This window comes from Fistularia commersonii, chromosome 11 (assembly GCF_037954325.1).
Source record: "Fistularia commersonii isolate RoL2024-O1a breed Wild chromosome 11, RoL_Fcom_v1.0, whole genome shotgun sequence".
Classification (NCBI taxonomy): Eukaryota; Metazoa; Chordata; class Actinopteri; order Syngnathiformes; family Fistulariidae; genus Fistularia; species Fistularia commersonii.
In genome coordinates, this window is record NC_141294.1 from 16,730,040 (window position 1) to 16,746,043 (window position 16,004).

The window sequence follows — 16,004 nt, forward strand, 5'->3', positions numbered from 1 at the left end:
TCCATGGTTTTAAGGACGTGCTGTGACTCACTGCCCCAAAGAAGGACACTGAAGTAACTTCATGAGGATTTATTGGCGGTAGGGCTTCCAAGAGGAATTCAATTGCATGAATTATATAGAGTTGGAACCTCACAAAAAAATAAATATAAAAAAACCCTGGGTATGTGAGCAAGCCTGGCTGCTGCCACCGCTGACTCGAACCAAGGCACACCGTGATTTTATTTGGTTTGTCACGTTGGCTATTAGACGATGGAACTGAATTAAATAGTGAAAAAAAATAGATACAAATAGTTCTCTAAGGTACATCACTTGTCGGTGATAGAGGTTAAATAAAATGATATTAATTATAATAATATTAAAAAGTCAGTGAGTGTTTGAGGTACAGTTGAAGGCGAGGAATAAATTAAAGGTGTGCTGTTGCATCGCACATCGTCCTCAGCGGATGCTAGGATTCGCCAGCGGAGTAGCTTAGCCGCGGCCCGCCGCCTCCAGCTGCTTCTTGATGTAGTGGCCGACCAGCACCTGCGGGCGCTGCTGGTAGCTGTGCAGGACTTCGTGGGAGCAGCTGACCTGGTCCCCCTTCAGCCGGTCCAGCAGCGTGACACACACCACCGCCGCTTGGAGGGACGACAAAAACACCAGACGTGAAGAAACCTCCATTTTCACTTCATCTCGATCGAAGTGATGCCCATCTTCCGGGCGGAGCTCCTGCAACTCTCACAGATGCTCTGCTCGTGACTAATGTGGTAACCCGCGAGTTACCGGGTTACAATCCCAACTTTACTGGCGGTTGTGGAACCGAGTGACCTCACAAAAGTCAATACGCTGGCAAAAAGTCAACTTTCAATATTCAATAGTCATTCGTCTCACATTTGAGATGTACAACAATTCACCCGGTCATTCACACGTTATATCTAAATATATGATATCCATCCTTTTTGTCCCGCTCCTCCTGCACTGAGGGTCGTGGGGGATGCTGGAGCCTATCCCAGCTGTCATCGGGCGAGAAGCGGGGTAAACCTTGGACTAGTCGCCAGTCAATCGCAGGGCCACATATGTAGACAACCAACCATTCACTCACTCACTCATTCTATTATTCGGGACAATTAACCCAATTTTTTTCCAATTAACGGCATGTTTTTGGATTGTGGGAGGAAACCGGAGAAACCGGAGGAAACCCACGCTGACATGGGGAGAACACGCAAACGCCACACAGAAAGTTTCCCTTGTTTTTGGAATCGGACCAGGGTCATTCGTGCCGTGAGGTCAAAACGCTAACCACTGCGCCACCAACGTCAAATATATTAAAATCTATCCGTTTTTACCTCTCAGTCCGCTCAGTTTGCACATGGCGGCGAAAACGGACGACTCCATCTCGATGTTTCGGATCCCTGTTTGACCTGCTCTGGCGAGGTACTCTTGTTTGTCTTTCTCGGTGTAGGAGCAGAGCGCCCCGTCCAGACGGCCTTGTCCTGCAGCGACGACAGAGAAAACAAAAGATAGCTTGTGGCGGGCGTTAGCCGCTCGGTTGCTCAGCCGTAGCTACGACGACATCGGACCTTCATAGAAGTCCAGCGTGCACATGGTGTTCCCGACGACAGTGTCGAAGCGCCCCAGCTCCTGACCGCAGCGCAGCAACTCCTCGGCCAGGCCCGGGTCCAGGTCCGTGTTGCGGACCACCGTCCTCCCCAGGATCATCTGCTCGAACTTGGGCGCGAAGGTGGGGTCCACCGACTGCCTGGTGACCACCACGGTGCCCGGCTCCAGCCCTGGAACACACAGCTCAAGGCTCAGAACCGGAACGACATTTCATTTAATCCATTTATGGCACTTTAATTATGGAGTAATTATGAGAGAATGAAAGTGAATTGAAATAAGAGGTATTCTGATTGCATTTACAAACCAAGTAAAAATACATAAAAGACACCCGTGGCATCTTTGAAACCTCAGCTGGCCTCGGTGCTCCACCGGCTGGACAGAAAAAGAATTGCAACTATTCATCCACACATCATAACACGTCTCCTGATGTTCACAAAGCGGATGGGATTGAAGAGCAGCCTGGGCTGAAGGTAGATAGTGTGTGTGACCGGACTTAACTAGTTTTCTGTGTGTGTGATCACGTGGCCTGTTTCCTGGGTGAATACACACAGAAACACACACTCGCATGCGGGAGGAGGAGCACACGCTTGGCTGATGACATCACCTGGTGCTTCTTTTAAGTCCAAACACTTGGCCTTCGATCTCCCTCTATGTTGTCATCAAGGTAACAAAGGGCTAACAAGACCACCGCGTGGGCACACACTAGTCACACACACACACACACACACACACACACACACACACTAGAGCACCGCCCCTGAAGGAGAGGGTTGTGGGGAGGGTCTCGGTGGAGACGGTTTTTATGGACAGGAGCTCACCGATCCCGCCCGACGTGCCGATGCGGATGATGGTGACGTCGGTGCAGCGCGCGTGATGGAGGAGCTTGATGAGCTCATGCAGCAGGATGGCGATGGACGGGACGCCCATCCCGTGCTGAGAAGCACACACACCACAGAAGTTAAACACACACGCGCATACACACGCACACACACACACACACACACACGTCAATCCTTACGCTAACGGAGAGCACGGGTCCGATCTTGTACATGGCGTAGCGGTCCGTGCCGGCGCAGATGTTGGGGTACTCAGACCCGGGGTCCTCCATCCCCAACTCCACGGCCATGTACTCGATGAAGGACTTCATCCGGGAGGGGCTGCCACCCACACACACAAACTGGGGGGGGGGGGGGACGCCGAGGGTAAACACACGGGATTTATTTATACATTTACACAAATAAATACGGGACTTACTTTGACGTCGCCGAACATGGCGGGCAGGTCGTGCGTGCTGGTGCCGAGGTTCAGGTGGTAGAGGATGTCCTCCTCCATCGTATCCAGGTGAGGGTTGTGCACACACACGCGGCTTGGGGGAGATTAAAAGATTGATATTAATCACTGCCATGAGTTTATAACAGGCTCCAAACTATTATAACGTGATTATAGGATGTTATAAGGTGGTTATAATCTATCATAATGAGATTATAATCAATTACAAGCTGTTATAATGCAGTTATGTTGTTATAATTAAGTATTAACTGTAAAATCTGGTTATAATATAATGTGTTTAGAATGTGACTTTAAACTGTGATAACTTAAGTATTGAATTATTATTATGTGGCCATAACCCCTTATCATGTAAGGGGTTATATCATGTAAGCTGTTATGTTGTCAATGGTTATAAACTAATTAAATGAGGTTATAAGGTGCTATAATTAGGAATTAACTTGATTATAGGCTTTTTATAATGTGGTTATCAAAATGAGACTATAAGATGTTGTAACGTGCTTACAGGCTGCTATAATGTGAATAAAAGCTATTATAAGATGTTCATATACTCTTCTAAGGAAGTTGTAAATTGATAAAATGTGGTTATAAACCGCTTTAAAAGGATATAACTATCATAATGTGAATATAAGCTATTATAATTGTTCGAAACTGCTGAAATTAAGTTGTAAACTTAAAATTAGGTTATAAGCTGTTATAAAAGGTTATAACCTACCATAAGGTGACTGTAAACTATTATAATTGTTTTAAACTTTTAAAATGTGGTCATTAGCTATTAAAATGGGGTTTTAAAATGTTAGGATGTGGTTATAAGATGTTATAAAAAGGTTATAAACTATCATAACGTGACTAAAAGCGTTTATACTTATTCTAACTGTTGTAATGTGGTTCTGAACAGTTACAAATGTGGTTATAAGATGTTAAAATTGGGTTTTAAATCGGTAAACGGGGTGTTATAAACTATCATAATATGAATATAAGTGATTATAATTTCTTCTAAACTGTTAAAAGTGGCTATAAACTAACACAGTTGTCTGAACCCCACAAAATATTAATTCGGGATTTTTTTTTTATTTAATTTTAAAATCTCGCCTGTGACACCTCCGGCCGGCGGATTAAACCGTGTTACGAAAATTCGAGAATAATCTCCTTCCATCGTGGTGCGTTCAGGGCACCATGTGACTCTCAGATTACCGCTGCGGGGCCCCCAAGTGTCGTTGAGAAACCGTTTCCCCCCCTGAGTCCCGGCGACGTGTTTCTTCTTAATCCCATCCGCAAAATTCCCCAGATTACCCGAGTAAAAACGTGTGAGATTAGGATTACATCAGATGAAGGAGGATCCTCACCTGCCACATGAGCCTCTTCGTCCGTCCTCGCTGGAATCCATGACTCGAACTATCGGAGAGGAGAAAGTACATTAAATAAAACACACTTGAACGTTATATTTTCCTTTTAAAAATGCCAGATTAGGATTTTTTTTTTAAATTACCCCCACCCCCATCAACCATCGCCGGTTCACAACCGGACGACGGGCCCAAATCGCGATTACCGGCGTGGAAAACGTCGGGAGCCGATGAGGCGACGTGGGACGCATCACGTACCTGCCGCCGCTGCTGCCGCCGTCCGCCGCTCTCCTCCGTTTGGGATATTTTTTATAATTATAAATAGAAGTGTGTGTGTGTATATACGTATTCGCCCCGGGGATGTGACGTCACGACAGGCCCCGCCCCGCATCCGCGCCGGCACCTCTGACACGCACGGTGATGATTCCACGGGAAATGCGCAGGCAAGTCGCTGTGGAAGTCCCCCCACACCCTTTCCACCCATCCGCTTTCCTCTGCCCCGGGTGTCGATGCGCTCCGGTGTCGGAGACGGAAACTCCGTTCGGTTCACAAACACACCACGACGACTCGCTATTACACGTTATTACACAGTAATAACCCGTTATTACACGATAATAGCCCGTTATTACACGGTAATAACCCGCGTTTGACTTTTACGGTTTTGAATTGTTAAAGGTGCAAGACTGCGTTTGGGGAGCCTTGCAGAGATTGGGGACGGGGTTGTTGTGTGGATGTGACCCTGAAAAGAAAATTGGTTTGCATTGTTTGCGCAAGTGCAGCATGCCCTCGCCCCCCCCCCCCGGCCCCGCCTCCAAACACTCTACTTTGGTTTGATTCGTCCGCTAGACACCAGCTGGCGAGCCCAGGGGATCGGGCCACGGGACCAGGGGGGTCACCTGGGACTAGACCCTGACCCAGGTACCAGCTCCTAAACTGTATCATACCGTGACATGTAACCTGAACTGTATCATACCCTGACCTAGTATCAGACGCTGACCAGTATCAAACCATGAATCATACCAGACCCTGACCCAGGTACCAGACCCTGACCCTGGTAACAGACTCTGATCAGCCACTGAACGGCCTCGTACCCTGACCTATCTACCAGACTCTGACCTGGTATCGGACACTGACCAATATCAGACCATGAATGGTGTCAGACCCTGACTGGCCTGGTACCAAACCCTGACTTGGGTACCAGATCTTGACCCGGGTATCAGACCCTAATCTGGTATTAGAGCCTGACCTGGTGCCATACCTCGACTCGGACACCAGAACCCGACCGCGCGGTACCTAATCCCGCCGTGGTATCAGACCCTGACCCCATATCTGACCCTGAGCCCGTCACAGTCCCTGACCCGGTACCAGAACACGCAGCTGTGACAGTGATTGTCCTCGTATACTCATCCATCCAAACCAGGCTGGAATCAGTTCTGCCCCCCTTGACGCCAGCTTTGGCCAGCGCGCCCCTTCCTTCCCTTCCAGAGACGAAGGTGACAAATGAGCTTCTGAGGGGCTGCTGTCAGGACAGGTTTATTGGATGTTTTTAGTCCCTGCAGCCGGCGGCCACTGGTGGTGCAGCGTCTCCACAGCCGGTGAACTGGGGAGGAAGAGGAGGCAAACACAGTGATGGGTTAGCGCCAGGACGGGGAACAGGAAGGTGTCCAGAACAAAGCTAAGCCATGGAATCAGCGCTAGCTAATTGCAGGTGGAGCTGTGAGGAGGGAGTGACGGAGCGGCAACACTGGAATTGCACGTAAGGATCTCGTGAACTTTGCGACAACACAGGATTTAACTCCCTCCTCCATGGGGGACACTCAGAACCGCTTTATCCCTCGTCTATCATTTTTATCTAAATGATCTAAATACCAACTGCTCTCACACCTACTCGGTCATTCACCCACCGACCGTCCTGTTAGCCACCATGCGAGGCGCTAACCGGGCCACTCGGTCGCCCTGCCAATCGGAAGGTTGGCGGTTGGATTCCCGGCTCCCGCCTGCATCCAAGACCCCAAAGTTATGCCCGATACAATGATTAGCCCCTCGCATGGCGGCTAAGCTGTGGATGGTCGACTATAACAAAGTGTAAAGCGATGAGGGGACGGAAATCGGACCGCCGCCCAGTTCCGTTCGATTGAGTTCCAAACAAGAAACGTGGGAATTTGTGTTCGGCATTTCGGTCAAACGCAGCGCGGCGAGGAGCACCTGGTGAGATGGACTAGGTGGACGGGAGCTTCTCCTCCGCCCTGAAGAGAAGAGAGGATACGCTCAGATGTCCGGCTTCGGGACCGGAGGTGGGCACAGTTTCCCGGTCACCGTCGGAGACTCACGTGTCTGGGTCTCCTCCGCTGAGCCTGCCCTCGCCGGGCACCGGCAGCTCAGGGCATCGCTGTTATTTTGACAAATTGGATCAGGATCTATTTGACAGGAACACGAGAGGAACGTGTCTGGAACATCGCGAAGCTGTGCAGCTTACCGCCATGGTCAAGACGATGGGGTGCTTTGGCAGGGACCCCGGCTTCTTCCTGGCCTCGGGACAACTCGCCAGGCCGATTAAGAAATCTCTGGAGTACGATATTCTGCCTACAATGACAAAAACATTTATTATTGTATGATTTTGTCTATTAGCATGTAGCTGTTAGCGCCGAGTCTTCATGCACCCTCTCTCCCTATCACACTCCTGCTCTCGGGAGCTTTTCTCAACCTCTAGTTTCAATGTGTAGCTAGCACATGTTTACATTTTACACATTAGCACGGAAATTTGTATACAGTTCCATCTAAATTGTTAACTTAACTACCTATCTTTTCACATACTGTCTTCATATGGTGGTAGGCTTTCAACCTGAGGGCAGAGCTAACTCTTACTAGCTTCATCCATGTGAAATAGCACGGCATCATCTGCATACGGGTGTAGGCCGCTGCCCCGAGGAGGGATGTTTTTCAAGCGTCTTCGCCTTGAAAAACACTCGGCATCTTACCCTCTTTCTCCTTCTGCAGGCTGAAGATCTTGCAGAACTGCTCCAAATCGATGTTCAGCCAGGAACAGGAAATGATGGAAATGACAGTTTGCGTTTATGAGTTGTCTTTAGCAGGGAAAGTCGTAGCTGCGGTCTATATTATCATCGGCATTTCTGACCTCGTGATTGGCTTTCTCGATCAGCACGCACGTAGCAGCATCTATCTTCGGCTCTGAGAGAGAGAGAAGATAGAATTTTCATTAGGGCTACGTTTACATTTCGAGCTCCTCGTCTTCTCTCCGGGGGCTCACCGATTTCAACCTGGACGCAGCGCCGCAGGGGTCTGGCGCGCTCCAGGTGTTTCTGCAGGATCCTTCTCCTGGATACCTCCATGCTCCATGAAATCAACCAAATGGAGGAAATTATGGCGATAGGTTTTGTCACATACCTGCCTGCTGATTTTGTAAAATAAATATTTCTAATCTGTCACCGGTATGGTGTTCGCAAACAGGACGTTGCCAAAGCCTAATATTTGCACACTGGTAAAAAGGGTTATGATGGATGTTGTTTGTGTATATATTGGATTTAAACACAGAAAGTCTTTCAAACAGTATGATTTCTTTCACAGTGTGGAAAACAGGGATGTAACTAAAGTATTGTTGATGAATTAAGCAGCTCATCATTGATGTCAATCTATTGACCCGTTCAATTCCAATAACTTTTATTTGTCCCATTGGGGCAATTGTTAGTTGAAAAGTATAATGACAACTTTGATTATAATTTAGCGATGGAGGCAGCTCGGAATCAACAGCAATTTGTGAAAAAATAATGCTTAAATATGAAGAGGTGAAGATCGGCTGCTGTGTAAAAAACACAGGGCGTCAACTGGTGTTTGGCAGCATGTCGAGCAGCGTGTCTGAACGTCGACAGGACTAAACTTGATTTATTTCACAGCATTCTTTTGAGAAAAGAACAGGACAGGTAAGGCCGAACGGTTGAAACAATCCGGGGGGATTTATGTGAGTGCTCGGACGCCGTGTACGTTCCGGCAAAGCGTTGAAAAGCGTGCGTTGACTAAAAAGTTACAATAAAACCGACGTGGTTCGGCAATATTAGCTTAGCGACAAGTGACAGCTAGCTTGGATGACTGAGGGCTAGCGTCATCCAGCGGTCCCATTTAGCGCTTACAAAAAATATATATTTATATTTATTAAATATAAAATTAAATTTATTGACGTGGATAGCTGGAAAACCCCGACTTGGTGGATAACAGGTGGTGTTATTGATAAGAGACCGTGTTAAGTGTCATAAAACTCGGACGGCACCGCCAGACAGACCCGTTTTAAACCGCGGAGTCGATCCCGGCTAGAGATACCCGCGGTTCTGCCCTCATCATTCGGATCAACCGGGGTGAGTCACAAACACCATTATAAACTTTAAAACCGACCAAAAAGATGATGTCCGTTTCATTAATATTATTATGTGGAAATGTGAAGATTTTATTGACGTTGTGGAACTTCTCACCTATGATTCCGCAGGTCCCCCGCCTGTGATTTAGAACCACCGCTCGCCTCACCGGCGGCATGCGACTGGGAATGAACCCCCACGTCCGTTTGGCACCTTTCAAAATAAAAGCTTTTTGTGTTGGTTTATACTACGAGTCAGCTCAGTGTTTTATGTTTTTCATGTTTTAACCTCGGTCGAACGGCAACATTATTCAAGCTAATATTTTCCAGTATTTGGTTCATTACCCTTACATTTTAAAATCTGCTGATGTCTAGAACAGACCGTGTTTAAGCGAATTTATTAGACCGGAAGTTGGAAGTCATGTCTAGATTGCATTAGATTCAACTTTATTGTCATTACATGTACAGGTGCAGGGCGATGAAAAGCAGTTTAGCATCAAAAAGGCAGGTGCAGATCTAATAAATGAACTTACTGCACGCACATTGTAAATCATGTTATATCATTATCAATAATGATACTTTACAGCTATGGTTTACTCCTTTTGCCTGTAGCATGGGCCAGCATCCTACAAATGCAGCAAGATGTCCATTCAGTTGCTCTATAATTATTTGAATGATTATTTTTGGTGTACATCAGGGTGGGTGGTTTCACTTCCTTGACAAACACCAGACATTAATGAAAATATTCCGAGTATTCAACCAACTTTTGAGCTTCTGAATCATGACAGGAAAGATTGCAGAGGAATTTGTGCTTTTTTTTAATACAACATATTTTGCATTACACATTAAAATCAACTGTGGGGAACATTCATCTCACAGCTGTAGTCAGAAAATAAACAATTATTTGGAAGAGGCACAGTATTTTTTGTGAACATTTTCAGATTTACATTAGAACAGTAGTGAAAGGCTAGAGTATAAAGGTCAGGTCACAATTCCTTTCAACACTAGAACTTCCAAAGGGTCAAATTTACTGCAGCTGTCTTTTAAATGGATGTCTGTCTTCCTCCTTGAAGGCCCAGAAATCAAGTGGTCACGTGATCAGGAAGTCAGGTCCTAAACTTAAATATGAAGCCAGATTTTAAAAACAGCTAACAGCTTACACCTAAAAAAGGCGTTCTCCGGACACTGAAAGGTCTCCTGGTGTGATTCACCCTGAGTCATCCGAAGGAGATCCAGGGTCCTCCTCGCAGACGGAGGACGTCCAGCTGTTCGTTCAAAGCTGTGAATGAGTTATCAATGCAACATTCATATGAACACGGTGCCTTCTGTTAGCGGGTACATTTTAGCCCAGAGGCCTTTTTTTAGTCGTAAACTGTCTATGAAGGGTCTCAGACATCTAGGTCACGGCTGATTTTTGTCATATTCTGTTACGACAACTGGATTTTTTTTTAGTATTTTGAGACATCATTTTGCACTCCCCCAAAGCATCTTCAGTTTTCCCACGCCGTGGGGAGAGTCGTCTATATGACTGTGAGGGTAAGGGTTTGTGATTGAGCCAAGTTAAGTCCCGTTCCCATGACAAGATGTGACAGCTTTTTGGTGAACAGTGACACCCGGTGGTTCTAGTATTCAAGCTACGAATGAGTAAAAAAAAAAAAAAAGAACCTCAATACATTATTTTTTTAAAAACCCTAATCTTTCCACAGCCACTTCCAGGTTTACTTGACAAGTATAGTGAGCCGAACTTCATTCTTTGGTGTTCGTTTTATTATTTTATTTGGGGTGGCAAAACATAAATGCAAAAACTTTACGGCCGTTTTCCTCCTGTATCTAGTGTTTATTCTATCACACAAGTATCCGAAATCGGGCGAACAAAGCCTAGAGGCGCAGTCCTGCTTCCGAACCCAACAGCTGGGCTGTGGACACTGTTTGCAGGCACAGCTGATGCGCTGCATTTCTGTCAGGGGCCATGTCGAACCCTGATGGCTCAGCAGTGTGACCGGCCGTTCGCTGCTGAAGACCTGAGCGGCGTGACGGGATATTCAGCATACTTTTTGGAAACTTTAACTTTCTACCTCAGCCTTACTCTCACTGCGTATGGCGGTTGTCTGAAAGTGATGTTGTTGCCCAAGAATTAGGACAAGCCAGCATTTGTCCTGCCCCTCAGTAGTAAAACTAAATATATTAGTCCCCCCCACTTTAACATTAACAAATGCGATTTATATTGTATTTGAAACACTGTGAAAGCAAATACCTCTCCAGGTAATTAAGACACCGACCGGGGCATATCAGATAATCTTACTGAGGTTTCGATTCATCATTGGTCGCTCCGAACAAAAAGGTCCAAGACTAAACAAATGAAGACGTCCCCCTCCTGTGTGGCCGCTGAAGTTCTGTCGGATGTCACCCCATTTCCATTTCCCGTGTCCGAACCAGACTGCCGGGTGTCCCGGGAAGCGGTGTGCCTTTCACACAAACACCAGTTGTATTTTTCTTGGCCCAATGGGTCTGCCGCTTAGTTCCCCAACCGCTGCTGTGGCCTCCTGTCGGGTCTCAAATACTAAAGTGGCAGTACCTTGAGGTGCTCCGCTCTCGTCGTACTGCAGGGAGACCGATCCGGGAATGACCCGGAATCCGTAGCAGAAATCATAGATCTCTTCACTTCTGATTTGAAAAGGCAAGTTAAACAGCTTAACGCAGGTGGGACCGTCAAAATGCTGCGAGGATGAGCTGTGGCCGCCGCCGCCGCCGCTAAAATTGCCGCCGTCTTGGGGCGATTGGGGACACGTTCCGAAGGAGTCATAATCAAGGCCGCCGTGAACATTCGAGGTTTCGTCATTCATGGGTCTGTCGTGGTCATTCGAAATACTGTGATCGATTTCGACAGACCTATCGGAAGCCTTGCTCCAGCTGCCTTGGAAAGGCGCGTCACCTGACGGCGATCCCTCCAACACTGAAGGTTCAACACCGCAGTCCCATATCTCAGAAGGCGAGACACATTTCAGTGTCACCTCTACCCCATGAACCCGTGTTCCACTGAGGGAAAGTGCCCTCGAGGCCATCGCCTCAGACCGGAAGAGAACCAAAGCCCTGCCCATCCCGGAACCCGAATCGTCCCCCAGCAGGAACACATCATCCTCTGCGACGTTAAACTCAAAAAAGAGGTCAATTATCTCGACCTTACGCACATCCGGCGAAAGATTCTGCACAAACACGCATAGTTTCTTGGACTCATAAGAACCTCCGGAGTTGGACGTGGGCCTCCCCTCAAACCTCCCACCTTTTCCAGTGGACTGGACGTCCACGTTGCTTGATTCCAAGATGGTGAGCATTTTTTTCCTCGAGATCGGGTGGATATAAATCCATCGGTTGAAAAGCGGCCTCTTCTCGTACGCCACGGCATCATCATAGTCTCTCCGATTAGTGAAGAGTACGAACGCAGATCTCGTTCTCGTCCCGTCTTCGCCGGTCAAGCACAAGATCTGGTCGTCCTCGAGGTTTGCGCTGCGAAAGAGCCTTTTTATGTCGTCCTTTTCCACCGCATCGAAGAGGTTTTCCAGTAAAATGCAAAACTCCTCGTCGCCGGAGGGGGCGGGGCGCCTCTCGGCCAGCGGCGACCGTGACCTGCCGGGACGCTGTGGCTTCCCCCTCTTGGGTAAAGGCGAAGCCTCTCTCTCAAACTGCCGGTTATTGTTGACGCCCAAGGGTCTCGCACCTCCAGCCTGACACCAATCATCTTCGGATGCGGGGAAGATCTCCACATACCGGGCGCCAATATACCCCCTGTCTCGCTTTAGGCTATCCCTCGCATCCTCTCTGCTTGCAAATTTAACAAGACCTCCGCCATTCTTCAAACCCCTTTTGTTTTTGAACAAAATTATGTCGTCTACATTTAAACCACCAAAGAAGTTGTACACCTCATCTTCAGTCACAGAGAATGGCATTCCTCTGAGGAACACGTACAAGGTGTCTTCATGCCAGTTCGAAGCCGCATGGCGTCGGGGCATCGGTGCAAAGTCACACCTGCCCGCGGACCTCCTGTTCATCTTGGCGTCAACCGGCCTTCGAGCAAACGTGGCCTTCTCGTCACGTGGCCTTTGCGGTTCGTGCTCTTCGTCCCTTGTACTTCTTTCCAGTACATTCTGCATTTCCGTTTTGCTGCTCAACAGCAATGTGACCTGTGAGCCCTGAATGAACCCACCAGAGCGCGTCATCGCTCTTCTTGCATCTTCATCCGAAGCAAATATAATGAAGGCCTCTTCGCGCTCCCCACCAATAATATGCACGCCTCCGTCTGGGATTTTGAGGCCAGTGAAGAACTTGCGAATATCCTGAGAACCCGCTGTGATCCTCAGTCCCTGTAAACGGATGACGACCGCCATGCTGAAGTACAAACAACAGCACCTGCAGACAAAGGAGTATAGAGAATCATTACATCTAACAGGGCCTCCTGAGCTCAGCGTGCAATCTCTGGCATCCCAACGTGAGAGCACTGAGCCGAAAGGGCAAAGTGAAACTGAAGCCGTTGCAAAGCGACGCCATAAAAAGTTGTCCCCATGACAACCACCTCTAGAGACTCCAAAATCCCAAAAGCTCACGATCATTACTCGTACACGGCACTTTTAAAACCCAAAAGCATCAACTTCAAGGATGCGCCCCGTATATTCATGATCAATTGTTTTACATGAGTAAAGATGCTCCACACCAAATTTCCCCTTTGGTCTCCTCAGGTGAGGTTTGGTTTTACAGCACGTGCCAAACTTCTATAGAATCTGTGGCTCAGTTCGGCCATTCCTTGCCTTCTTCAACTGTAGAAGTCCCAGTAATTCAAAAGCACTCGACAGAAATCCAACAAAGGACTCCTTTCCAAAATACAACAATTGGGAAATAAATTGTAAGAATACAACAAAAGCCATTCCCAAGCATCTAACGGACATGGTAGACCTTAGCGCTTAAGGAACCACCATGCACACACGTCTTGCACATTGAATGTGCTGAGGACCAACGTTTTAGCAGGATGGGGAGCTCCTTCACTGCCATCATTAGGACAGATCCTCCTCTTTTGAGATATTTCAAGTTGAATTTCTTTATCCGGAGCATCTGAGGAGGCCTTTGTGAGAAAAGTCCCATTGATCCAGTCAGTCCCAAAGAGGCAGACTTGGAAGAAGGAAGTTGCGCAAGTGCGACAGAGCAATGACGTCACACATTTACCAACCAAATACCCACAAGCTGCTTTGATATCAGTTCGAGATATCCAGCTATTGTCCAGCCAGCGTAGGTCCCAACCTCAGCTTCAGAGTTGCTGAGGGAGTGAGCTTCAAAGCACAACAAGACCAACTTACCAGCCTCTGGTGTTCGTGGAATACAAACACCTCAGTGGACAATGGTGATCTCGACGGATAACATCGTCCAAAGATATGCAAATGTGATCAAGTCTGTAGCCGAGAAACCGCTACACATCTGTCCGTCCAGGGGTGACCTGTGACACACCACCGAAAATAAAATACACAAAACAGCCAAATGGCCGAGCAATGCATAACCAAAAAATCCCTGAACACAACAGAGGTGTGATGGCTGTAGCCAGGAAATTCACACTAAGACGAAACTGGCAAAATGTGAATGCCACACCAACCGGAACAACCAGGGCTCATCCCTGAATCCCTGTATTCCATTCTGCCAAGGAAGTAGAACCCTGTGCACCTAAACAAGCAGTCCTCTTTTTGAAAATGTCAGTGGCATCTGGAAATACTTATACTTGGATTAAAATAATTGCATTGTATCTTTGTGTGCGCTTGAACAAGCTTATATTGATATAAAACGTTAAGGATGTTGATTCTTTTCTATCACATGAGTAACTTAGTACACTTCACTTACGCCCTCACAGCTATATGTGCAATTAATACAAAACTAATGTAACTGGAAGTATTTTATCCTCATGGACAATATAAAAATAGTAAGAGGCACAAAATGGTGCCAATGTACATTTTGAACAAACATAAGATGCAGATGTTACAATCATTAACAACAAAGACACTGTAGATGAAGAATTGTATAACATACATGTAAGCAGAATGAGCAAATATTACAATTGAGACTGAAATCGGCTTCATAAAGTAGCAGATGAATCGTGAATCACTGTGTCATCAATCGAAATTCGGGGATTTAACAACTCTGTAGTTTGTATTAAAGTCCCATGTATTAACTCTTGTGAGATTTAAAGCTTTCGTGGGAAACCACTCAGTAGAAATTCTTCGTGGAGGACAAATCTCGACGTTACCTTCTCACCATTCCGCCCGCTGAGCAACGCCATCTATGGCTAATGCTAATTGCTAGCGTTATCGTAATTAGCACGCAGACATGGCATTCGCGTTAAATGACGAGTGCAGGTACAAAAACACTACTGTAGACTTTTACTTATTTGACAAGAGTAACGTTTTTACGCTTTGTGTCTACAACCGACGTATTATTGGCGTTCAAAATACAAAATAAAAAACCCAGTGAAGCTAACGTTAGCTCGATATGTGGCCTGTTAATCCATTAGCATTACCTCAATTGCGGCTAACAACCAAGCGACGCTTTCGAAATTTGCGTTTATCCTCCCTAAAGCCAACGATTACCGACAGAACTTACAGAATCGACAGAGATGTTCTTATGCAAGTGTGTGAATGGTCGAAATATGTGGAAGAGGACGGTCTCCGGCGGAGCTCGGTTTCGTTTCTTCTCGGGCGACCTGGTTATTCGACGGACTGTGTCCGCCGGTCCGCGCGGCAAATCGGCTGTGAATGACCCACAGCGCCCCCTGTCGGCGCGGAGGACGCACTGCAGCGACGCCATGAAACGTATGGGGTCGAGATAAGCAGATAAACGGGGTTCTTTTACAGTTTGTCCGTTATTCTCAGGAAATTCTTTTCTTTTTTTCTTCTTCTGAGCGGAAAGGGAAGTTTAGCGTAGAAATAATGCTACCCTCCTACTTGCCCTGAAACACACCCACATTTCTCATCACCAAAACAGTGTTTGCAGGCATGTGTCTCATTCTATAATGCTTAAATTACAACATCAGCGAAATGTGACCACTGCATTTAGCCCTTCTCAGATGACCCCAGAGCAAAAGGAAGCCGTTTAGCAGCACCAAGGGACCACTTTGACAGGCTGGGATAAGCTCTGGAATCGAAATGACTGGTTCCAAGACGCCCGGTATAACCGCCTCAGCCATGCCGCTCATGTAATTTTTTGTCCTTCCCCTTCTTGTGAATGCTATCCTTATGTGTCTCAAAGCACTATGCATCCTCAAAACCATTTGATTCAAAATGAATGACCGCGCTGTCCGCAGACTACGGGGAATTGAAATTGCATGCCACTAAAACTTCTATCGTCACCATCACATTAGCTGTAAATACATGCACCTGCAGAAG

At 47.0% G+C, this 16,004-nt stretch overlaps 2 protein-coding genes across 3 annotated transcripts; both read right to left on the reverse strand.

Annotated features, from left to right (window-relative positions):
- Positions 1 to 74: 74 nt before the first annotated feature.
- upp1 (uridine phosphorylase 1) lies at positions 75 to 5,793 on the reverse strand. 2 transcript variants are annotated; one of them, XM_086155925.1, is made up of 8 exons: positions 4,488 to 5,793; positions 4,233 to 4,281; positions 2,854 to 2,965; positions 2,618 to 2,776; positions 2,418 to 2,532; positions 1,560 to 1,769; positions 1,326 to 1,472; positions 75 to 617 (listed from the first exon to the last, which is right to left on the reverse strand). In XM_086155925.1, exons 1-8 carry the CDS (start codon positions 4,711 to 4,713, stop codon positions 469 to 471), a joined length of 1,167 nt encoding a protein of 388 aa, XP_086012051.1. In that variant the 5' UTR covers positions 4,714 to 5,793; the 3' UTR covers positions 75 to 468. The 2 variants fall into 2 exon arrangements, with proteins under 2 accessions (XP_086012051.1, XP_086012052.1); XM_086155926.1 differs by having other exon boundaries at positions 4,233 to 5,793.
- Positions 5,794 to 9,388: 3,595 nt separating this feature from the next.
- On the reverse strand, positions 9,389 to 15,350 carry rbm12bb (RNA binding motif protein 12Bb). Its single transcript, XM_086155372.1, has 2 exons — positions 15,223 to 15,350; positions 9,389 to 12,996 (listed from the first exon to the last, which is right to left on the reverse strand). The coding sequence occupies exon 2, from the start codon at positions 12,972 to 12,974 to the stop codon at positions 11,061 to 11,063; it is 1,914 nt and encodes a 637-aa protein (XP_086011498.1). The 5' UTR covers positions 12,975 to 12,996; positions 15,223 to 15,350; the 3' UTR covers positions 9,389 to 11,060.
- Positions 15,351 to 16,004: the final 654 nt, after the last annotated feature.

Coding starts and splice junctions, on each gene's coding strand:
- upp1 (XM_086155925.1), bottom strand. CDS start 4,713: ATGGGTGGAAAGGGTGTGGGGGGACTTCCACAGCGACTTGCCTGCGCA. Junction 1,473..1,559: donor CACGCTGGACTTCTATGAAG/GTCCGATGTCGT, acceptor TCGTCGCTGCAG/GACAAGGCCGTCTGGACGGG. Junction 618..1,325: donor CAAACTGAGCGGACTGAGAG/GTAAAAACGGAT, acceptor CGTCCCTCCAAG/CGGCGGTGGTGTGTGTCACG.
- rbm12bb (XM_086155372.1), bottom strand. CDS start 12,974: ATGGCGGTCGTCATCCGTTTACAGGGACTGAGGATCACAGCGGGTTCT.